Source organism: Piliocolobus tephrosceles, chromosome 19 (genome assembly GCF_002776525.5).
Source record: "Piliocolobus tephrosceles isolate RC106 chromosome 19, ASM277652v3, whole genome shotgun sequence".
Taxonomy (NCBI): domain Eukaryota; kingdom Metazoa; phylum Chordata; class Mammalia; order Primates; family Cercopithecidae; genus Piliocolobus; species Piliocolobus tephrosceles.
Genome location: NC_045452.1, coordinates 22,577,835 through 22,603,429, shown reverse-complemented (window position 1 = coordinate 22,603,429; position 25,595 = coordinate 22,577,835). Strand labels below are relative to the sequence as shown.

Genomic DNA, 25,595 nt, shown 5'->3' with positions numbered 1-25,595 from the left:
CCATGTTGGCCAGGCTGGTCTCGAACTCCTGACCTCGAGTGATCTACCCACCTCAGCCTTCCAAAGTGCTGGAATTGCAGGCGTGAGCCTCCGCACCCAGCTACTTTCCATAATTTGATTCTAACTTCTCATAGCAACCTTGACAGATACTGGTCTCAAAATTACAAATGAGGAAATTGAGACATAGAGATTTGAAGTTACTTAGGTAATGTATACTATTCTCGGGACCTGAACCTAGATTTTATCCCAAAGCCCACAGTCTTTCCTTTGAACACTCGAGAGTGTCATCCATGAAGCCATTTGTGTAACTTGCCTGTCTGTGTACGTATGTGAGTTAGCTTGATTGTTATGTCAGGGAAAAGACTTACATTAACTCTGATAAGGTGAATAACATTTTAAAATATGAAAGCCACAGTAAGTGACTTTTAATCTTCAGAATTTTGTTAGCTCAAACCACAGAAAACATCTTAGGTGGTTTAAAAAAATTTTTTTTTAATTTTTATTTATTTATTTATTTTGAGGCAAAGTCTCACTCTGTTACCCAGGCTGGAGTGCTGTGGGATGATCACAGCTCACAGCAGCCTCAATCCCCTGAGCTCAAGCCATTCTCCCACCTCCTAAAGTGTTGAGATTACAGGTGTGAGCCACCGTGCCCGGCTTTAAAATAACCTTTCTGTTCTATAATGCAGTGTTCTAAATCAGGGGAGGCTGTACACTGATTTCAGTGGTGCTGCTGTGACTCAGCCACTTCTGGACTCCTCTGGAAACTGATTTTGGACTAGCAATCAGTTGTCAGTTTGTCTCCCCCTACCCCCCAACTAGTTTTCACCCTGCTAGGATGAATCAGCATTTTAGAAATAGTCACATTTGGTGATTTGGTTGTTATACCAACCCAAACATCATTGTTTTATGCTTAAAAGACATGAAAATCTGCTTCTGTATTTATGTATGTTCCTATCTGTTACTCCCATAAGATTGCACACGCTGGGGGGACCAAGAGTTGACCAGATTTACCCAGTGTTTCATTCTTACTCTGTCTGTAAGCTCAGCTTCATGTGTGGATTGTGTTGGCCAAATTTAAAAGTATACTTTAGATATTTATTGCCCTTTTACAGGAGAGATATAGCCCAGAATGAATAAACCATCTGTTTTTTTTTTTTTAGTAAGTAGCCTGAAGTGTAGGTGATGATGCATTCTTAAGAAATCCAGGTGCCAGGCTGGGCGCAGTGGCTCATGCCTGTAATCGTAGCACTTGGGAGGCTGAGGCAGGCAGAACACTTGAGGCCAGGAGTTCAAGACCAGCCTGGGCAATATAGTGAGACCTCATCTCTAAAAATAAATAAATAAGTTAAAAAGAAAGAAAGAGAGAGAAAGAAAGAGAAAAAGAAAGAAATCCAGGTGTCAGTTGCAGAATTGTTCACAAAAAAGAGGAACCCCCAAATCCCCAGGAACTTAGGCTAAAAATCGTTTATGTGACTCATACAGTTTAGCTGTTTGACCCCTCCAAATCTCATGTTGAAATGTGACCCCCAGTGTTGGAGGTGAGGCCTAGTGGGAAGTGTTTGGGTCATGGGGGTGGATCCCTCATAAATGGCTTGGTGCCATCCCCTTGGTGATGAGTGAGTTCTCACTGATAGTTCATGGGAGAGCTGGTTATTTAAAAGAGCCTGGTACCCACTGCTCTCTCTCTTACTCCCTCTCTTACCATGTGACATACCTGTTCCCCTTTCACCTTGCACCATGATCATAAGCCACCTGAGGCCCTCAGCAGAAGCAGATGCCAGCACTGTGCTGGCTCATACCTGTAGTCTCAGCTACTCAGGAGTCTGAGGCTGGAAAATCGCTTGAGTCTGGGAAGCCAAGGTTGCAGTGAGCCACGATTGCACCAGTGCACTCTAGCCTGGGCAACAGAATGAGACCCTATCTCAAAAAAAAAAAAAAATCTAGAAATAAAATGACTACAATTGACCAGGCTTAGTGACTCACGCCTGTAATCTTCGGGAGTCCGAAATGGGTAGATCACTTGAGACCAGGGGTTTGAGACCAGCTTGACCAACACAGTGAAACCCCGTCTCTACTACAAAAAGGAAAAAAAAATTTAAAATAAAAGTTAATACATGATAATCATGGGAACACCAAATATTGATTTAAGCAAAAATCTTAACTATTAGAAGGATGGATAGAATAAAGAGGAATTTGAGACCAGCCTGGGCAACATGGCAAAACCCTGTCTCTACAAAAAATACAAAAATTAGCTGGGTGTGGTGGCTCACATCTGTGGTCCCAGCCACCTGGGAGGCTGAGGTGAGAGGATTGCTTGATACCCAGAGGTGAGGTTGCAGTGAGCTGAAATCGTGCCACTGAACTCCAGCTGGGGCAGTAGAGTGAGACCCTGTCTCAAAACAATAACCACTAAAAAAGAGGGAATGTGGTATAAGAGAGCTGAATTTTCATTCCCCATAAGAGAATGTAAATAATGTCTAAAAGTGATTAATAAGGTATCAGTATATTATTATATGAAGATGTATAAATTCCAAAACAAACAACTAGAAGAATTTAATTGCCTCTGTGAAGGAAGATTGGATAAAATAGACAGGAGTGGGGCAAAAACTGCTGTATTTTGTCATTTATACTATGTGATTTTTTAAACTATGTGCATGCTTTGCTTTGATCAATTAAAAATTTACAATTATAATATTTAATGCACAGTGGCTCACACCTGTAATCCTAGCACTCTGGGAGGCCGAGGCGGGCAGATCACCTGAGGTCGGGAGTTTGAGGCCAGCCTGACTAACATGGAGAAACCCCGTCTCTACTGAAAATACAAAATTAGCCGGGCGTAGTGGCGCATGCCTGTAATCCCAGCTACTCAGGAGGCTGAGGCCGGAGAATCACTTGAACCTGGGAGGCGGAGGTTGCATTGAGCCGAGATTGCGCCATTGCACTCCAGCCTGGGCAACGAGAGTGAAACTCCATCTCAAAAAAATATATATATATATATATTTAATACATAGCTATGAATTTATGTTAATTGTTGAAGCTTAGTGATATGTTCAAATTCAAGCACAGATTTCTGAACATACTAGATACAGCTGAAGATGCAATTAATGCACTAAAAGATAGGGGCCACCAGTATACAAAAAGACACTCTTAGCGCTCTGGAGATTCCAAGGGTCTTGGACGCTCTTGTATCAGGAACCAGGGACTAAGACACTGTTATAACAAAAGACATTCCTATCATTCAGGAAATTACAAGAATTTTACCAGGAGCGCTGTGTCAGAAGCCTGGGATAAGGACCAAATATATACTTTGCATCATAATACCACATCCCATCATTAAAAAAAAAAAAAACCCCTACCAAATGATCATCTGTAAGACAGTAATTATAGGGTATAAGTAATATCCTGTATAATATAGAGAGATAATAAATTATATAATTTATTTTTCCTAGTGGTATTTACCTTTTTATAGAGTTTTCTTGGAAAGGACAGTGGCCAACCCAGAGGTACTGTGATGATGTCAGGTTCTGTTTTTTGTGACACTGGTATAATAAGATTAGCTGAAGGCAGTATTAGAATTGATAGTAAATAATAATGAAGTTTGTTAATAATGTATTTTTTTTTTGTAGTTAATGGCCTGTGTTCAAACTACGGTCATAGGACCCATTCACACTCCTAAAAATTTTCGCCTACCCCAGAGTCTTGCTTATATGGTTATAACTATCAATATTATTGTGTTGAAATTAAAACTGAGAAATCATTGAGATATTTGGTTTTGTTTTTTGTTTTTTGTTTTTTTTTTTTTTTTTGAGACAGGGTCTCACTCTGTCACCCAGGCTGGAGTACAGTGGCGCAATCTCAGCTTACTTCAGCCCTGACGGCCGAGGCTCAAGCAATTATCCCACTTCAGCTTCCCAGGTAGCTGGGATTACAGGCGTGCACCACCATGCCAGCTAACTTTTTTTTTTTTTTTTGTAGAGACTGGGTTTCTACATGTTTCACCATGTTGCTCAGGCTGGTCTCAAACTCCTAGGCTCAAGCAATCCGCCCACCTTGGCCTCCTAAAGTGGAATTACAGGTGTAAGCCACCGCTCCTGGCCTTTTTGTTTGTTTGTTTTAAAGAGATGTAGTCTATGTTGTTGGCCATGGTGGTCTTGAACTCTTGGCCTCAAGCAATCTTTCTACCTCACCCTCCCAAAGTGCTAGGATTACAGGCATGAGCCACTGAGCCTGGCCAAGATATGTGTTAATTCATTAAAAATCATTAAAAATACATTAGCTGGGTGTGGTTGCTCATACCTATAATCCCAATGTTCTCTCGCCTCTACAAAAAAGAAAAAAAAGGTAAAATACATCCATTACATGTTAACATATGTAAGCTATATTTTTTAAACCATATTTTCCAAAACGTTATAAGATGAATGGCATTGATATATAGTTTTGCAAACACCTCTCTTTGACATGATAGAAGATAGTTGGATCCTTTTCTCTGCTTCTGAATTCAGTCTGTTGCAATATCACACACTTATGCATAGCTTTTGGAAAATTTTGCTACACACTGTGAGAGAATGAGAATGAGAAAGGCAAATAACATCTTATTATTTCATAATGATTCTTATGAAGAGATTTTTAATCCTACAAAGCCTCCTAGAAAGGATTTGGGGACTTTTAGGGATCTCCAGACTATAGTTTGAGAATCACTAAACTATATTATATCTTGTGTTCTGATGTCTTTTACAAAAAATACTTACCTCTTACCCACTTCAAAACTGAAATGTTTAACGCATGCTTCTTTATAAAAAATTGTACAGAGATGCGTAACATGAGAAATAGAAACCACTCTTAATTCCTTCCCTCCACATATAATCATTCGTAAGAATTAGCTGTTTGATTTTCCCAGATCTTATGTGTATGTGTTGTGTACACTTTTATAAGTGGAAGAGAAAATTTCAGCATCATGTGTGTCTTGATTGAGAAAAGGTTGAGAACGTTGGTAGGAGAGCAACAAACAGTAGGAGTAGCAGTCAGAGATCTTGGTTGTAACCTTGCCTCTGCCACTCTGGCTTTGGGCAGACCCCTGCCCTGTCTCCTCATTTCTCAGCTGAAGGGACTCCTCTGCTTCAAGTACCGATATAGTGTAGGAAGTCACTTACTCTCCCAACAGTGAATGGTTAAATGCTGTGGGGGTGGGAAGATGGAGTGTTGTAATTAAAAATGTTTTGAGTGAGATACAAAGAATGGTGTCTCTTGGGAAATAGATTCTTTAAAATTGTAATTGCTGTCAGCAGTAGAACTCCCACTCAGATAGATGGTTAGAATTCTGTGGGACTCAAAATAATGGATTTATTTTATGCCTCTCTGGCACAACAGTATTGTACATTGTGGTTATCTTCTCGGTATTTTGTGCCTTCTAATTTTATGTAAGTGAACAGACAGTCCTCAAGGGCAAAAAAAAAAAATGAATATTTATGTTAAGACAAATTTAATTCAGATTCTGAAAAGTTTGTGCTTATACAGCTTCGCATAAGACTCACATATATAACAAATATTTTGCTTCAGGTAACAGCTGCTTATAAAAACAGTTGTCTTTGTGTTTGCTTGGCTGGGAGACAAATACAGCAAGCTCCTGAGGTATAGAATGCTGTGTTCTAAATTTACTTTCAGCATTTGGAGTACATTATCTTTTTTTTTTTTAATTATTATTATTTTGAGACAGAGTCTTGCTCTGTCTTCCAGGCTGGAGTGCAGTGGCGCGATCTCCGCTCACTGCAAGCTCTGCTTCCCGGGTTCAAACCATTCTCCTGCCTCAGCCTCCGGAGTAGCTGGGACTACAGGTGCCCACCACCACACCTGGCTAATTTTTTGTATTTTTAGTAGAAACGGGGTTTCACCATGTTGGTCAGGATGGTCTTGATCTCCTGACCTTGTGATCTGCCTGCCTTGGCCTCCCAAAGTGCTGGGATTACGGGTGTGAGCCACCGTACCCAGCCTGGAGTACATTATCTTGTAGATACAAACTTGTCTGTAAAGGTACACATTTATACATTTATTAACAAGTTCAGGGCTTATGCTATACCAGGCTCTATGCTGTATTTTCAGACTAGTTCATTAAAAAAAATTGACACATAAAATAGATTCTATATTAATACTATTTTCTAATTTTTATTTCTTTTTTCTTTTTTTTTTTTTTTTTTGAGACAGAGTCTCGCTCTGTTGCCCAGCCTGGAGTGCAGTGGCGCGATCTCGGCTCACTGCAAGCTCCGCCTCCCGGGTTCGCTCCATTCTCCTGCCTCAGTCTCCCAAGTAGCTAGGACTACAGATGCATGCTGCCACACCCGGCTAATGTTTTGTAGTTTTAGTAGAGATGGGGTTTCGCCGTTTTAGCCAGGATGGTCTTGATCTCCTGACCTCGTGATCTGCCCACCTCAGCCTCCCAAAGTGGTGGAATTACAGGCGTGAGCCACTGTGCCCGGCCTCTAATTTTTATTTCTATATTATTTTTAATTTAATTCTATATGTGTGTGTGTGTATATATATATATATATATATATTTTTTTTTTTTTTTTTTTTTGGAGACGGAGTCTTGCTCTGTCGCTCGGGCTGGAGTGCAGTGGCCGGATCTCAGCTCACTGCAAGCTCCGCCTCCCGGGTTTACGTCATTCTCCTGCCTCAGCCTCCTGTGTAGCTGGGACTACAGGCACCCGCCACCTCGCCCGGCTGGATTTTTGTATTTTTAGTAGAGACGGGGTTTCACCGTGTTAGCCAGGATGGTCTCGATCTCCTGACCTCGTGATCCGCCCGTCTCAGCCTCCCAAAGTGCTGGGATTACAGGCGTGAGCCACCGTGCCCGGCCTCTAATTTTTATTTGTATATTATTTTTAATTTATTTTTAATTTAATTCTATAATTTTTTAAAAGTTTTCATTATAGTAAGAGCATGAGCTGTGTAGTCAGGCTGCCTGTGTTCAAATACTGATTCTGTCACAAACTCTCTGACTTTAGGAAAATTGCTGTACCTTTGGGCATCTGCTTCCTTGTTTGTAAAATAAAGAGAATGATAGTGCCTGCTTCATTGGGTTGTTGTGAGGATTAATTTTTTTTAATTGAGATATAATTCATACAACATAAAATTATTTCAAGTATAGTTCAGTGGTATTTAATATATTCACAATGTTGTACAACAACCACCTCTATCTCATTCCAAACCATTTTGAATAGATAAAATGTGGCATATACACTCAATGGAATACTCAGCTATAAAAAGGAATGAAGAATTTATACGTGCTACAGGATGGGTGAACCTTGAAAGCATGATAAGTGTAAAGAAGCCATGGCCGGGCGTGGTGGCAATCATCAGTAGTCATAGCTACTTGGGAGAGTGAGGCAGAAGGATCACTTGAGCCAGGAGTTCAAGGCTGTAGTGTACCATGATTGTGCCTGTGAATAGGTACAGACAGCACTCCAGCCTGGGCAACGTAGCAAGACCCTATCTCTATAAGACAAGAAAAGAAAAGCCAGTAGCAAAAAGTCACAGGTTATATGATTTCCTTTAGAGTAAATATCCAGAATAGGCCGGGCGCAGTGGCTCAAGCCTGTAATCCCAGCACTTTGGGAGGCCGAGACGGGCGGATCACAAGGTCAGGAGATCGAGACCATCCTGGCTAACACGGTGAAACCCCGTCTCTACTAAAAAATACAAAAAACTAGCCGGGCGAGGTGGTGGGCGCCTGTAGTCCCAGCTACCCGGGAGGCTGAGGCAGGAGAATGGCATGAACCCGGGAGGCGGAGCTTGCAGTGAGCTGAGATCCGGCCACAGCACTCCAGCCTGGGTGACAGAGCGAGACTCTGTCTCAAAAAAAAAAAAAAAAAAAAAATAGTAAATATCCAGAATAGAGACAGAAAGCAGATTAGTGGCTGCCAGAAAGTGAGTGAAGAGGGGAAGTGGGGAATACCTGCTTAATGGGTATGAGATTTTCTTTGGGATGATGAAAATATTTTGGAACTTTGGTGGTGGTTGAACAATATTATGAATTTATAGAATGGAATACTTTAAAATGGTTGATTTTATAATATGTTAATTCCACCTGTTTGTTTAAAGCCCCTTGAGCAATTAGACTGGCAAAAAAATCCTCAGACAACCAAAATAGAAGAGACTTCATAACCCTGTAGGTTTTTAATCTTCTTCCTGGCCCCAGTGGATTTCCCTTACTTTCTTGTGAGCTCAGCTAAGCCTTTAAAGGATATTTGTTATATATATTTTATTCAACATTTCTAGGTATTTTGTAGCATGTTGTCTAGGCTACCATATTGCTGGAAATGGAAGCCTACATTTCAACTTTAAATATTTAACCCTCACATTTACACTTATGTTTTCTAACAAAGCCTAAAACAAATCCATGCGTGTGTGTGTAAACAAATCTCCTTTAATTGGTTAAAACTGGTCAGCTTTTAGTTTCCTCCCCACTTCACAGCTTTCCCCCTGCCTCTGCCTGTCTGTTTACTGCTTCCAGCCTCCAGGGATTGTAGCAAAAAGGTGGAATGGGTTTCTGGCAAAATATGATAATGGTTAGCTTTCTGGGCACAGAATTTCCTGTTCCAACTGGGTGCTCCAAGTCACCTTTGGCAAGTCAGGTTCCCGTGCTCACAGTTACTAGCTGGGACTGGTACTCCCTGTCTGGTATTACTGTGGCACCCAGCCAATCAACCTGAAAGTTGGCCCAGGGCTTCCTTCTGCTTCCCAGGGTTTGTGTCCACCATTTGTATAATAGTAATTCTGTTGTATTATTAGTTTTCTATTGCTGCGGTAACAAATGACCACAGACTTAGTGGCTTAAAATAACACAAATTTATTATCTGTAGGTGTCGTAGATCTGTAGATCAGACCGATGCAGGTCTCACAGAGTTGAAATCGAAGTGTCAGCAGAGCTGTGTTCCTTTTTGGAGGCTCCAGGCCTGCAACTGTGTCCAGTCCTTTGAATACAAGGACTTTTTTGCTTATCTGTTGTAGCGGATATCACAAAAATTATGCATGGATCTTTTTTTAAACTCGTCAGCTTTCATTAGTATTAGTGTATTATATGTGGGCCCAAGACAATTCTTCTTCCAGTGTCCCAGGATTATCCCTAAAAGGCTGAACATGAACATGTGTGCTCTAGAGGATAAACCATTTCCTTGCCTTTTTAGCTTCTAGAGGCCACCACATTCCTTGGCTAGTGGCTTTTTATCCCATCTTCAAAGCCAGCAATGGTGGGTTGAGTCCTCATCACAATGCAACATTCCCACTACTCTTCTGTATTCCTCTGCTACCTTTTTTTGAGACAAAGTCTCACTCACTCTGTTGCCCGGGGTAGAGTTTAGTAGCACAAACTTAGCTCACTGCAACCTCTGGTTCAAGCAATTCTCCTGCATCCCAGGTTCAAGTGATTCTCCTGCCTCAGTCTCCCAAGTAACTAGGATTACAGGTGTGTGGCACTATTCCCAGCTAATTTTTGTATTTTTAGTAGAGATAGGATTTCACTGTTTTAGCCAGGCTGGTCTCGAACTCCTGACCTCAATTGAGCTACCACCTCGGCTTCCCAAAGTGCTAGGATTACAGGCGTGAGCCACTGTGCCCAGCCAATAATGCTTTCTTCATATTTGAAGAGTTCTAAACCATTGTCTTTTTCTTTCCTTCCTTCCTTCCTTCTCTTTCTTTTTTCACCTTTTTTATAGAGACAGGGTCTTGCTATGTTGCCTAGGCTGGTCTTGAACTCCTGGCTCAAGTGATCCTCCTGACTTGACCTCCGAAAGTGCTGGGATTACAGGGGTGAGCCACTGCACCTGGCCTTGGACCATTTTCTGACAAGACAACAAATGATGCTCACAGTTGACACAGACCCGGAGGCTCTCCTGCATGTCAACTGTAATCCCACCCTTTTCCCACAGACTCAGTAAAACACTTCAGGCCTGGCACAGTGGCTGGCCTGAGTGAAGAGACAGCCTATACAATAGGAGAAACTATTTGCAAACTATGCATGTGACAAGAGGTTAATATCCAGAATATATAAGCAACTCAACTCAATAGCAAAAACAAAACAAAGCAAACAAACAAAAACCAAGTAAATAATTAAGAAAAGAAAAGCTCTGAATAGACATTTCTCAAAAGAAGACATAGAATTGGCCAACAGATATATAAAAAAAAACTTCAACATCACTAATCGTTAGAGAAATGCAAGTCAAAATCACAATGGGATATCACCGCACCCCAATTAGATTGACTGTTATAAAAAGGACAGAAAATAGGGATCCCGTTCCTTCACAGGGGCCCTGGTAGAATGAACTTGCATGTCTAGGTACCAGAGAGCCCCAAGTACTCACTTGCTCTAGGGTTGGGTGGGTAGATGGGCAAGGATGGATTGTCTCTACCTTCCCTCAACCAGCTGAGGCCCTGAAATCCTCCCTTAGCCAGATTTCAGGACAAAGGAGCACTAGATATTATTAAAAGGACTCCTTTTGCTATTCCCTTGGAACCCGAATTGGGATTGAAAGTGAGAGGAACAGGGCCTCGGCTCAGAAGTGGGATATAAGGAAAGCAGAACCCAGTGTGCCTGTGTCCATGTCGTCTGGAGAAAAAGCTCTTGAGGATATCTAATAGCCATTATTTGCATCAAAACTCTCTAAGGTCCTCCACCTATTTTCTCATTTATGGGAAATGAAACATTCAGAGAAAGGACCTGCCCAGTCACCTCAGATGGCTCAGCTGGAAACTAGCAGTGAGATCCGACATAGTGGAAATGTGTAGCATATGGTGAGCCACTTTCCAACTTAGCCATTTAAAAAAAAAAAAAAGCCAAAAACTAGCAAATGCTGGTGAGGATACAGAGAAAAGAACTCTTGCACACTGTTGATGGGAATGTAAATTGGTACAGCCATTATGGAAACAGTATGGAGGTTCCTCAAAAAATTAAAAATAGAACTACCATATAATCCAGCAATCCCATTACTGGGTATATATTCAAAGCAAATGAAATCCGCATGTCAAAGAGACCTCTGCATATCTGTGTTAGTTGCAGTGCTATTTGCAATAGAAAAGATGTGGAATCAATGCTTATCTACAGATGAATGGATAAGAAAAATGTAAGTATACACAATGGGAATTTTATTCAGCTGTAGAACAATGAAATCCTGCCATTTGTGGTGATGTGGATGAACCTGGACAATAAATATTATGTTAAGTGAAATAAGCCAGGCACAGAAGAACAAACACCGCATGATCTTACTTGTAAGTAGAGTCTAAATTGATTTTATAGAAGTAGAGAGTAGAATAGTGGTTACCAGGGGCTAGAGATGGTACGAAGGAGAAGGGGACCAGGAGAGGGTACAAAGTTTCATTTAATCTGGGTACGGTGGTGGCACAGGGCTGCAGTTCCAGCTATTTGCGAATCTGAGGCAGGAGGATTGCCTGAACCCAGGAGTTCAAGACCAACTTGGGCAACACAGGGAGACCCCATCTCTTTTAAAAAAGAAAAAGTTGACTGGGCGCGGTGGCTCACGCCTGTAATCCCAGCACTTTGGGAGGCCGAGGCGGGCGGATCACGAGGTCAGGGGATTGAGACCATCCTGGCTAACATGGTGAAACCCCGTCTCTACTAAAAATACAAAAAAATTAGCCAGGCATGGTGGCGCATGCCTGTAGTCCCAGCTACAGAGGAGGCTGAGGCAGGAGAATCGCTTGAACCCAGGAGGCAGAGCTTGCAGTGAGCTGAGATTGGGCCACTGCACTCCAGCCTGGGCGACAGAGCAAGACTCTGTCTCAAAAAAGAAAAAGAAAAAGGAAAGGAAAAAGTTAGACGTGAATAAGTTCTGGTGTTCTATTACAAAGTGTGGTGATTATAGCAAATAACAATGTTGTGCTTATTTCAGCATAGCTAGAAGATTTCAAATATTATCACCACAAAGAAATGATGTTTAAAGTAATGGGTATGGTAATTACCCCAGTTTGATCATTATACAGTGTATACATGCATTGAAACACCACACTGCGCCCCATAAACATGTACGGTTATTATATGGCACTTATAAATAAATAAATTTTAAAATGTCTCACTCTGGTATTCTTTTAATTCTCATCTACCAATTAGACCCCTTTTTGTTTTTCTATATAGTCCTTTTATATATAAATCTGTTCTCATTATTGATCATTGGAGTAGGGAGGAGGCAGTGGTGGGTTTTCAGCTAACCCTCTTGATCCAGTCTTTCTAGTACTACTAAATTTATAAAACTGTTACTTGGTGTTACTCATTTGAATTTTCTGTTTTTCTTTTTTTTGAGATGGAGTTTCCCACTTGTTGCCCAGGCTGGAGTGCAGTGGCACAATCTTGACTATCTATTGAGGTCTATTACTACCTCAAGAACTGGCATATGAAAATTCAAATCAGGCCGGACACGGTGGCTCACACCTGTAATCCCAGCACTTTGGGAGGCCGAGGCAGATGGATCACCTGAGGTCAGGAGTTCGAGACCAGCCTGGCCAACATGGTGAAACCCCTTCTCTACCAAAAATACAAAAATTAGCCAGGCGTGCATGGTGGCGGGCGCCTTTAACCCCAGCTACTCAGGAGGCTGAGACAGGAGAATCACTTGAACCCAGGAGGTGGAGGTTGCAGTGAGCTGAAATCCTGCCATTGCCCTCCAGCCTGGGCGACAAGAGCAAGACTCCATCTTAAAAAAAGAAAAAAAAGAAATGCAGTACCATGCTATAGAAAACCAGTGCCAGAGCCATAGCAAGCTTAATAAGCTTTCTCTAACTTTCCAGCTCCCGTTTTTCTTGGAAGTTGCCTCCTGAAGATGAAAAAGGATGATGCAGGGATTTATAGGATTTGTAAAGCTTTGTGGGTTCAGTGTTTTGTGAGACATTGAATATCATTTAGTCGTTGAGTATCATTTCTTGAAAGATTGAATATCATTTAATCATTTATCATGACTAGAAAAGAACATTTATGTTGGGGTCATCACAACATAAATAAGTGAAAGTACAGTGAATTGAATAAAGGTTTAATTGAGAATCTAGGATGTGCACAGATATAGAATGAATATTCTCACAAATTAGCAGAAGGGTTGGATTTCACTGTAGTATATGTGCTGAAAGAGCCATAAATAAGTGCTACGGCAACCTAAGGACTGAACAACCAATTGTAAGCTGATAGGTAGGGAGAGGTAACATTTAATACGCGTTTTGAAGAATACAAATATGAGAACATTCTCCCTTGTCTTGGAGGCTGACCTATTTAAATTGATAATAGGCCTGCCAAATTTTCTTATTTATCATTAAAGTTGACCTAGTTCCTATTTATCTTGATTTGTGTGTGTGTGTGTGTGTGTGTGTGTGTGTGTGTGTGTATATATATATATATATATTTTTTTTTTTTTTGAGACAGAATCTTGCTCTTTTGCCCAGGCTGGAGTGCAGTGACATGATCTCAGCTCACTGCAACCTCCACCTCCCTGGTTCAAGCAACTCCCCTGCCTCCGCCTCCCGAGTAGCTGGGATTACAGGCATGTGCCACCAGGCTCGGCTAGTTTTTTTGCATTTTTAGTACAGGGGGATTTCACCATGTTGGTCAGGCTGGTCTCAAACTCCTGACATGATCTGCCCACCTCGGCCTCCCATAGTGCTAGGATTGATCACAGGCATGAGCCATCGTGCCTGGCCTTTTTTCAATTTTTTTTCAATTTTTTTTTTTTTTTTTTGAGACAGAGTCTCGCTCTGTCCCCCAGACTGGAGTGCAGTGGCGCAATCTCAGCTCACTGCAACCTCCACCTCATGATTAAAATATTGTATGAAGCCAGGTGCAGTGGCTCACACCTGGTACTCCTGCACTTTGGGAAGCTGAGGCCAGAGAATCACTTGAGGCTAGGAGTTTGAGGTCAGCCTGGGCAAATATAGTGAGACTCTGTCTCTACAAAAAATGAAATGAGCTGGGTGTGCTGACACACATCTGTAGTCCTGATTACTTGGAATGCTGAGGCAGGAAAATTGCTTGAGCCTAGGTGTTCAAGGTTACAGCAAACTATGATCTTGCCACTGCACTGCAGCCTAGATGACATAGCAAGATCCTGTCTCTAAAATAATTAACTAATTCATTGGTTATTTTTTTGTAACCATTATTAGATCAGCAGTCTGAAACTTGCTATACCAGTGGGTATGCATCTGGGTTGAGAACCATAAACCAAAACGGAAGTTTCATGCATATAGGTTTCATCCTTAAATATATGCTTGTGGTTTTTATATATGACCTGAGTGGAAAGACTGTTGTTTGCTTGTTTTTTTCATTGATAATTTGTGTCATTGTGTTATCCTGGATGAGCTTAAAGAATTGTTAGCAAAGAGATTGTTCCTATTTATTTTATTTATTTTTTTTTTTTTTGAGACGGAGTCTTGCTGTGTGTCCTGGGCTGGAGTGCAGTGGCGGGATCTCAGCTCACTGCAAGCTCCGCCTCCCGGGTTTTACGCCATTCTCCTGCCTCAGCCTCCGGAGTAGCTGGGACTACAGGCGCCCGCCACCTCGCCCGGCTAGTTTTTTGTATTTTTAGTAGAGACGGGGTTTCACCGTGTTAGCCAGGATGGTCTCGATCTCCTGACCTCATGATCCGCCCGTCTCGGCCTCCCAAAGTGCTGGGATTACAGGCTTGAGCCACTGCGCCCGGCAGAGATTGTTCCTATTTAATTTAAAACACAAGCAAACCACTATTTCAAAGACAATATGATTCTTACATGTCCTTTCACTTTGTGGTGAATGTATTAAGCACAGAATAAAAGTATGTATCTGTTTAATTACTGGGTATTTTGGTTTTGGGGGTTATCAGGGAGTGCTCATGATAGCAGAAACTGACCTGTAGAAGGTTAAAAATCCATTTGCCTGCTATCTTTGACATGTGTCCTAGGTTGCGAACCCCTAAGTTTGTCATATGCAGGGAAATACATTTTCTTTTTCAGTGTCTGAGAGGAGAGAAAGAGGAGTTTTCTTCTGAAAAATTAAATACTTCTACTAAAGCATAGTAGAACCTTCAACATTACTAATCCTAATAGATAAAAATATTGTCCATTTGTTCACTGAAAATCTGATTTGATCCATTGCTAATAATAAACTTTTGTTCATTTAAAAGTTGTGACTCCCAGCCAGGCACAGTGGCTCACGTCTGTAATCTCAGCACTTTGGGAGGCCGAGGTGGGCAGATCACGAGGTCAGGAGTTTGAGACGAGCCTGACCAACATGGTGAAACCCCATCTCTACTAAAAATACAAAAATTAGTCAGGCGTGGTGGCAGGCGCCTGTAATCCCAGCTACTCAGGAGGCTGAGGCAGAAGAATCGCTTGGACCTGGGAGGTGGAGGTTGCAGTGAGCCGAGATTGCGCCACTGCACTCTAGCCTGGGCAACAGAGCGAGACTCCATCTCAAAAAAAAAAAAAAAAAAAAAAGTTGTGACTCCCAGCCTGGGCAACAAAGTGAGACCCGCATCTTTACAGAAAAATTTAAAAATTAGCCAAACATGGTGCTGTGCACCTGGATGGTATGTGCTTGTAACCCCAACTACTTGAGAAACTGAGGTGACAGGCAGGATCACTTGAGCCCAAGAGTTTGAGGCTGCTGTAAACCACATCCACGCCACTGCACTCCAGCCTAGATGACAGAGCAAGATCCTGTCTCAAAAAAAAAAAAAAAAGTTGTGACTTACTATGTTTGTGATACTGTCATGGCCTTTTTCAAACTTTTCAGGGAAGCGTGACAGCAATGACAGTGTTTTTTCCCCTGGATACAGCTAGACTTCGACTTCAGGGTGAGTATTTATCTTTTGTAGAAATCATATTCCTATTCATTTGGTGTCAGGAAGCAAACGTTTTCTCTAGTAATTTCTTTTTTTCTTCTTCTTTTTTTTTTTTTTTAGACGGAGATTTACTTTTGTAGCCCAGGCTGGAGTGCAATGGCATGATTTGGCTCACCGCAACCTTCGCCTCCTGGGTTCAAGCGATTCTCCTGCCTCAGCCTCCCAAGTAGCTGGGATTACAGGAACCTCTTTTTTAGTAGAAATGGGGTTTCACCATATTGGCCAGGCTGGTCTTGAACTCCTGATCTCAGGTGATCTCCTGCCTTGGCCTCCCAAAGTGCTGGGATTACAGGCATGAGCCACCGCACTCAGCCTCTTTTTTTTTTTCTTTTTTTAATGTATGTGTGATTTTATTTTTTTAGGGGGGATAGGGTTGAGGGGGAACAAGTTTTGACTGAGAAAATAAGCTTTTCAGCTGAAACTGTATCCCAGAAGTTTGAAAGAAGTTGTAAAAGAGGGAGAAGATAGATACCTGGTAGACTGGGGCCTAAAGTTGCCACCCCCTTTCCCACTCTAGAGGCCCCTTGACTTCCTGCTCCAGATGACAGTGGGGAAGGAAGCTTTCACTCCTTCTTCTGCCCATCGATGATCTGAAAGAGGCAGATGGGGAAAAGGCTCCGAGGAACCAATGGTGCACATCAGGCCACGTTACTTTCTCTGTCTGAGATGAGTTCTCTAACACCCAGGGTAAAGGGCGGACTGTAGCTGTATGGACTCAATTTGCCTCCGACCTTTTCCAGAGCTTTTTGCCCAGTTGTTGCTGACAACTGATGACAAGACAGGCAAAGATCAAGGCCACATCAACAGCCCCTTCGAATTTCCAGAGCAGGTGTATTTCTATCAGAGCTAAGCAAGGAGCTGTCAAACTCATTCCTTAGATGAGCTGCTTGCGGTTTTCTCCACCACCCTGTGAAGCCACACTCTGGGGTGGCTTTAGCCTGGAAATGAGAATGGACAGTGCCCCCTTCTATGCAGATCTAAGACGCTCAGGACCGCTGCTCCTCCTGGGGTGCAGAGGCAGTGCTTACTCTACAGCCCTCGCGGAGGTTGCAGGTCAGGGCGGGAAAGCCAGAGGTGCCCATGGGGCAAAGGCTTTATCAGATGTCCCTGTGGCCACAGCAAGAAAAACTCATGTGCTTTTGTTGGCTGCAGAGGAAGGGCTGGCCGGGCATACAGGCCTGGCTCACCTCGGTCTCCACCCCAGTCTAGTGATTTCTGAATTAATCTATGATTTCTGATACTATAGAGATCCAACATTGACTTTAAATACTGGTCATCATTGTTTCCTTTTTTTTTTAAGTTTTATTTTTCTTTTCTTTCCAGAAGATATGTTTCCTAATTAACAGAGTCATTCCTGGATGAGTCATAGCCTCAGCCATTTTCTAATCTAAGAACCTGAGTGGGCTTGCATTAATAATTTTGAATCGTTAACAATCCTTTTCTAAGAAGCCATATGACTTTTTTAAGGTACACAGTGGAGAGTTTTTTGAAGGAGTTAGGTGGTCTCAAAAGAAGAGGCAGAACAGGAACATACTGGAGCCACATACGCAATGCCATTGCTAATGTAGGCATGTAGTCCTAATCTGCCTTTGCAGCTTCATAGGACTCTACAACTCACTGTGATTCTTGCCTGTTTTTTCCTCAGATTTTTTTCAAGTTGAAATTGTAAACCTATGCCAGAACTTGCATGAAGAGATGAGTAAGATTAGCTTCGATTAGTAATTCAAAGGTTAAACCCTTCATGCCTACTATTTTTGGTTAATTTTAGAGTTTTTGGATAAATAATTTTATATTATTCAAAAGGCAAAATATATAAAAAGGTATACAGTGCAGTGAAAATGCTCACTCTTAGTCTGCCCGCCCTGTCTCCCTTTCCTCTTCACTGCAGGTAACGTTTATCAGTTTCTTGAGTAGCCTTGCAGAATTTCTTTATGGGATAACAAGCGAATAAGAATATATAGTCTTAATTTTCTCTCTTTTTTACACAAACAGCATACTTTACATGCTGTCCTGTACTTTGAACTTTTCACTTAACAGTATGTTTTAGACGCCCTCCGAATCAGTGCATTGGGAGCGTCTTTGTCTGTCTTACAGCCGTGGAGTGATGCATGGTGTGAATGCACCATAGTCTGTGTCACCCTTCCCCGTTGTAAATTCTTGGGTTGTTTCCACCCTTTTGTTATTACAGAAACGATGTAAGAATAGATTTGTTCCTATGCCACGTTGTTTCTGTGAATTCTGTGGGATACATTCCCAGATGTAGGATTACTGCATTGAAGGGTAATTGTGTTTGTAATTTTGATGGTTATTGCCAGATTGCCTTCTTTTTTTTTGAGACAGAGTCTCTCTCTGTCGCCCAGGTTGGAGTGCAGTGGCGTAATCTCGACTCACTGCAACCTTCGCCTCCTGGATTCACGTGATTCTCCTGTCTCAGCCTCCCGAGTAGCTGGGATTACAGCCTTGTGCCACCCTATCCAGCTAATTTTTATATTTTTAGTAAAGACGGGGTTTCGCCATATTGGCCAGGCTGGTCTCGAACTCCTGACCTCAGGTGATCCGCCCGCCTCGGCCTTCCAAAGTGCTGGGATTATAGGCGTGAGCCACCACACCCGGCCTCAGATTGCCTTCTATAAGGGTTTGCCAGTTTGCCATCCCACAAGCCATACTGGTACCAATTTTAATTCTTAGGAAATTGGTTAATTTGCATATTCTATGTTCTAAAATTGTTTTTCAGGTATGGGTAGGAAATTTGAAGTTAATTAAGGTGAGTTTTGTTTTCAGTGAGAATGCCAGGAAAAACACAGTCCTCATCCTTTTGAGACTTTTTATTTTTTAGATTGGGAGACAGAACACAAGGCTAAAACCCTTTAAGAAACTTGAATTTTAGGTTGGACATGGTGGCTGATGCCTATAATCCCAGCACTTTGGGAGGCCGAGGTGAGTGGCTACCAAGGTCAGGAGTTCGAGACCAACCTGGCCAGCATGGTGAAATCCCGTCTCTACTAAAAATTAAAAAAAAAAATTAGCTGGGCATGGTGGTGTGCACCTGTAATCCCAGCTACTTGGGAGGCTGTGACAGGAGAATCGCTTGGACCCAGGAGGTGGAGGTTGCAGTGAGCTGAGATCACGCCACTGCACTCCAACCTGGGTGACAGAGTGAGACTCTGTCTCAAAAAAAAAAAAAAAATTTTTTTAATTAATAAATAAAATAAACATGCATTGTTTGGTCTTGTAGTTGATGAGAAAAGAAAATCCAAAACTACACACATGGTGCTCCTGGAGATCATTAAAGAAGAAGGACTGTGAGTACTACCTCATTTCACCTTCGTTAAACAAAGCAACTTGTTAGGAGATTCCTGTGCCTCCAGTAGAGTTATGCTTACTTTCTATCTATTTTCATAGCACTATAATGTTGTAAACTTATAATTGCCTGATTTATAAGTACATAATTGTTTTCAGTTTCTTAAAGATCTGTAGTGAGGCATTTGATTCTTTTTATTTATTTTTGTACAATATTTATCTTAAGCCATTTGATTCTTGATCATGGAGTCTTCCATGAAACTAAAATGCATTGTTTTATATACAGTAAACTGAAAAAAATATAATAGTTGTTTAGTTCATTCCTGTCAGGTGCATTAAGACAGATGATGTACTTCTTTTTTTTAGCTTTTTATTGGAAATAATTTTAAATTTACAAAAATTTGCAAAACTGAACTTAGTACAAAGAAGATAAGTATATGCTTTACCCAGATTCATCTGTTAACATCTTTTCCTGTTTGTTTTACCATTTTTGCCCATGCTCTCCCTCTCCCACCTCCCTTTTCTCCTTCTTACTCACACCACACACAAATTTTCTTTGAATTATTTGAGAGTAAGTTACATACATCAAAGCCTTTAGCCCCATGATGTTGACACTTTTAAAGAATACAGTCCGCCTGTAATCCTAGTGTTTTGGGAGGCCAAGGCAGGTGGATCACCTGAGGTCAGGAGTTTGAGACAGACTGACCAACATGGAGAAACCCCGTCTCTACTAAAAATACAAAATTAGCTGGGCATGGTGGTGCATGCCTATAATCCCAGCTACTGTGGAAGCTGAGGCAGGAGAATTACTTGAACCTAGGAGGTGGAGGTTGCAGTGAGCCAAGATCGCGCCATTGTACGCCAGCCTGGGCAACAAGAGTGAAACTCAGTCTCAAAAAAAAAAAAAAAAGAATGTTTCTCATTTTAAGTTTGCCTCACATTTCCTCATGATTCCATTGAGGTTGTACATTCTTGGCCTGAATAATGCACAGGTGATATTGTGTCCTCAAGGTATCACATCTTGACTCACATATTGTCTGCCTGCCCTTGGTTAGCTAATTATGATTTCTTAAATTTGATTTGGCCACTGTGCGATTACGTTTTTCTTCTCTTGCAACTGTAAGCAGTCTATGTGGAGATACTTTAAAACAATACAGGCCGGGCGCGGTGGCTCAAGCCTGTAATCCCAGCACTTAGGGAGGCCGAGACGGGCGGATCACGAGGTCAGGAGATCGAGACCATCCTGGCTAACACGGTGAAACCCCGTCTCTACTAAAAATACAAAAAAAAACTAGCTGGGCGAGGTGGCGGGCGCCTGTAGTCCCAGCTACTCGGGAGGCTGAGGCAGGAGAATGGCGTAAACCCGGGAGGCGGAGCTTGCAGTGAGCTGAGATCCGGCCACTGCACTCCAGCCTGGGCGACAGAGCGAGACTCCGCCTCAAAAAAAAAAAAAAAAACAATACAAATATCCTACGCCTTGTCAACATTTTTCCGCTAAATGTACCACGAGTTGCAAAATGACAACTTTCCAACTCCAGCATTGCCTCCACAGTGGCAATTTTACCAGTGTTGGCATTCTGCTATAAGCAGGACTTCCCCTTCTTGAGAACTTCATTTTTTTATCTACTTATTATTGGTATAGACTCAGAAATGTCTATTTTTCAGTGGTTTACAATTGATTACTTAATTATTTTGGTATTCAAATTGCCCCAGATTTGGCCTGTAGCCAAATCCTATGAGCTCCTGTGCCCTTATGAATTCCATCTTTTTTTTTTTTTTTTTTCCGGTACTTATTTTCTATAATTACTTCATTTTAACTGTTCTTGTCCTGTCATAAAACATGAATGGTACTCTATTAATTAACAGCCATAAGGAAGTTGTCTCTAATTTTATATACCAATGTTACTATAGAAAATTAAGGGAGGGAATTAATAAATCAGTCAGACTTTGTGTTGTTTCTTTGGTATCATTAGTGCTAGAATAGATTCCTTGATTTGGACATCCTTCAGAATGTGAGGCGTGTGTACAGTTTGGAGATCCTTGTATTCTTGTAGGAGTGAAGCTTGAGACCATGTGAGTAAATGGTCAGCCTTTCCTAGTATTTCTCTGCCAATTTCTAATTTGTCCATGACTTTTACTTTGCTTATTGTGTTTTTCCCCTAGTTTGGCACCATATCGAGGGTGGTTTCCAGTGATTTCCAGTCTCTGCTGCTCCAATTTTGTCTATTTCTACACTTTCAATAGCCTCAAAGCAGTCTGGGTCAAAGGTCAACGTTCTACCACTGGAAAAGATCTGGTAGTTGGGTTTGTTGCAGGTAACAAGGTTTTCTGGGTATAAAATGTTTTTATATTTACCTTGTGGTTTTATATACTCTAAGAGGTTATTTAGCCCAAAGTAATACTTACAAAGAATATAGCCAGTTTTCCAACTTGGTTTTTTTTTTTTTTTATTGTGTTAAAAAACATGTGACATAAAATTTACCATGTTAATAATTTTAAGTGTAAGATCAGTAGTGTTAAATATGTTCACAATGTTGTGAAACAAATCTCCAGTACTTTTGCATATTGCAGACCTGATTCTATTCTCATTAAACTCCCCTTTTCCCTCTCCCTCAGCCCCTAGTAACCACCATTCTACTTTCAGTTTCTAAGAATTGGACTACTTTAGATACTTGATACCAGTCGAATCATATACTACTTGTTTTTCTTGTGATGGGCTTATTTCACTTAGTATAATGTCTTTGACTTTCATCCACGCCATACAGCATGTATTATGACTTCCTTACTTTTTTATGACTGAATCCATTATATGTGTATATCACATTCTGTTTATCCATTCATCTGTTAATGGGCACTTAAGTTGCTTCCATCTTTTCACTATTGTGAGTAGTGCTGTGAAAATGAGTGTGTAGCTATCTATTTGAGAGCCTGCTTTCCATTCTTTTGGATATATACCCAGAAATGGGATTGCTGGATCATTTGAAATTCTGTTCGGTTTTTTCGGGGACCTCCATACTGTTTTCCATAACACTATAACATTTATAATCCCACCAATGGTACACAGAAGTTCCCATTTTTCCACATCCTCGCTAACACTTATTTTCTGTTTTATGATAGTAGCCATCCTAATGGGTATGAGGTGATATCTCACTGTGGCTTTGATTTGCATTTCTCTGATGATTAGTGATGTTGAACATCTTTTCATATGTTTGTTGGCCATTTGTATATTATCTTTGCAGAAATGTCTGTTCTGGTTCTTTGTCCATTTTTTAATCGGGTTATTAGATTTTTTTGCTTTAAAGTTATAGGATTTCTGTATGTGGTATAATAAAAAATACATGTGGCCTTTGTCCCTGGTTCCTGGCACAGTTCCTAAAAGCACTGGAATTTCCTGAGTGGTAGTATCTTTTGTTATTCCTAATGAGCCCCTTTTAACTATCCCTGAGTTTAGGTTAATAAGGTTACTATTGGATGGCTCCTAGATAGCTTCAGGATGGAGGCCGATGGCCAGAGGAACCAGCCATGTGCTTAGAGAGAAGTGGGGAGAGGTTGAATGGTGGATAAATAACTCAGCATGGAAGTCTAGGAGTCATCACAGGCTCTTCATGCCTTCACCCGCTCCACATCTGCTTCGCCATCCAGAACCATTGGTCAGTATCTCTTGGATCCATTTCCTCTTCTCCATATCCATATCCGTTTCCCCAAGTCAAGCCTTATCATTGCTCACCTGGACTATTGCACTAGTCTGATCTTCCCTTTGAGGTCTTCCTCATGAACCCACTTTGCAGTTTTGCAGCCTTTCTAGGAGAGTAGTTTTCAAAGAGTATCACAACTCAAAGAACTCAAGTTTGAGATTTGTTCACTTGGGGAAAAAAAATTAGAATAGTTCCTGTACAGAAAAAGACTTGTTTTTTACATAAATTACAACAAATGGCAATCTAGTGGGATCTTCTATACTTGAGACCAGTTATTTGTAATACCTTGATTTTAATCACTTTAGATTAGTTTATATGTATTTGCATTTGAAAGATTATAACTCGCTGGGCGCGGTGGCTCAAGCCTGTAATCCCAGCACTTTGGGAGGCCGAGGCGGGCGGATCACAAGGTCAGGAGATCGAGACCACGGTGAAACCCCTCTCTACTAAAAATACAAAAAATTAGCCGGGTGCGGTGGCGGGCGCCTGTAGTCCCAGCTACTCAGGTGGCTGAAGCAGGAGAATGGCGTGAACCCAGGAGGCGGAGCTTGCAGTGAGCCAAGATCGCACCACTGCACTCCAGCCTAGGCGATGGAGCAAGACTCCGTCTCAAAAAAAAAAAAAAGAAAAAAAAAGAAAGATTATAACTCACAGGGACCAACTCATATAACTTTCCATGAAACTTCTAATTCATGGACTATATGTTGAGATCTTTTGCTTTTTAAATTGTCCAAAGCTGTTTATTTGCTGTGTCTGCCATCCCATTACCTACCAGATATATACCACCCCTGTGTTACTCTCTGTGTCCTGTTTGTCTCCTTTCTAGCTCTTCGCGCAATTTAGGATTACAGCAGACTCCCCCATATCTAACACTGCGCCCAGCCGGAAGTGTTTTCTTGAGTGTGTGAGAAGAGGGTAGGATTACAGTTGACACATAGGAGAGCCTACGGGTCTGTGTTGACTGTGAGCATCATCTGTTGTTTTGTCAGAAAATGGTCCAAGGCCAGGTGTGGTGGCTCACCCCTGTAATCCCAGCATTTTGGGAGGTCAAGGCAGGAGATTCATTTGAGCCAGGAGTTTGAAACCAGCCTGGGCAACATAGCGAGACCCCGTCTCTATAAAAAATAAATTTTGGGCCGGGCGCCGTGGCTCAAGCCTGTAATCCCAGCACTTTGGGAGGCCGAGACGGGCGGATCACGAGGTCAAGAGATCGAGACCATCCTGGCTAACACGGTGAAACCCCGTCTCTACTAAAAATACAAAAACTAGCCGGGCGAGGTGGCGGGCGCCTGTAGTCTCAGCTACTCCGGAGGCTGAGGCAGGAGAATGGCGTAAACCCGGGAGGCGGAGCTTGCAGTGAGCTGAGATCTGGCCACTGCACTCCAGTCCAGGCGACAGAGCAAGACTCCGCCTCAAAAAATAAATAAATAAATAAATAAATAAATTTTGGACCAGACGCGGTGGCTCACGCCTGTAATCTCAGCACTTTGAGAGACTGAGGCAGGTGGATCACCTGAGGTCAGGAGTTCGAGAACAGCCTAGCCAACCTGGTGAAACCCCATCTCTACTGAAAATACAAAAAATTAGCCAGGTGTGGTAGCAGGTGCCTGTAATTCCAGCTACTTGGGAGACTGAGGCAGGAGAATTGCTTGAACCTGGGAGGTGGAGGTTGCAGTAAGCCAAGATCATGCCACTGCACTCCAGCCTGGGCAACAAGAGGGAAACTCCATCTCTAAATAAATAAACAAACAAATAAACAAATAAAATACTTTAAAAGGTGGGGGAAGAAGGAAAGAAAATGAAAATGGTCGGGAGACCCAGCTCCTGGGTTGCCGACATCAGGAATCCTCCGTGGCGTGTCATCGGTGTCACCTGGCCCCTGGTGCCCCCCCCACCCCCCCATGGCAGACAGAGCTCACGCCCCTTCCCACCCCGCAGCTGGTCCAGGGTCCAGGCACCGCGTGGACAGCTCCTTAGGACGCAGGGACCGGGCCACAGCCCATGCCTTGAGCAGACTGCATTACGAGGCATCTACCCTACTCCTGCCGGGACCAAGTGGTGTGGGGCTTCGGCCGTGGCTACAAGCAGCTGGGCATCCCCCCACAGCTAATTTCCCTGAGCAAAGTAAATAATCTGCCAGCTGATATATCCAGTGGCATTTATTATGGTTGGGCCAGTTTTGGAAGTAGAGATGGTCAGAAGATGGTGGTGAGCATAGGATGGAACCCATACTATGAAAATACGAAGAAGTCCATGGAACCACATGCCATGCATACCTTCAAAGAGCATTTCTGTGGGGAAATCCTGCGTGTGGCCATTGTTGGCTACCTCAGACCAGAAAAGAACTTTGATTCATTAGAGTCACTTATTTCAGCAATTCAAGGTGATTTTTGAGGAAGCTAAGAAATGACTAGATTTACCAGAACATTTGAAACTCAAAGAAGACAATTTCTTCCAGGTTTCTAAAAGCAAAATAATGAATGACCACTGATGAAAAATCATATTATTTATTCATTCACTGTTTTCTAGTATTTCAGTGTTTTGTTTTTATTTATTTTATTTTTTTGAGACGAAGTCTCACTCTTTCTCCCAGGCTGGAGCACAGTGGCCTAATCTCGGCTCACTGCGACCTCTGCCTCCCAGGCTCAAGTGATTCTGGTGCCTCAGCCTCCTGAGTAGCTGGAATTACAGGCACACACCACCACGCCTGGCTAATTTTTGTACTTTTAGTAGAGAC

The 25,595-nt window shown here is 42.0% G+C and overlaps 1 protein-coding gene and 1 pseudogene across 3 annotated transcripts in view; both read left to right on the top strand.

Moving 5' to 3' along the window:
- Positions 1–25,595, top strand: part of SLC25A17 (solute carrier family 25 member 17) — a 50,147-nt gene that overhangs the window by 6,844 nt on the left and 17,708 nt on the right. Inside the window, exons 2-4 of one of the 3 annotated variants that reach the window (XM_023222118.1) lie at positions 15,755–15,815; positions 19,099–19,165; positions 21,327–21,478. The exons of 1 other annotated variant lie outside the window; for it this stretch is intronic. In XM_023222118.1, coding sequence (XP_023077886.1) covers positions 15,755–15,815; positions 19,099–19,165; positions 21,327–21,478 — 280 coding nt within the window. The remainder of the gene's footprint in view (positions 1–15,754; positions 15,816–19,098; positions 19,166–21,326; positions 21,479–25,595) is intronic. One more of the 3 variants, XM_023222120.2, reaches the window with a different exon arrangement.
- Positions 24,860–25,349, top strand: LOC111549071 (annotated as a pseudogene).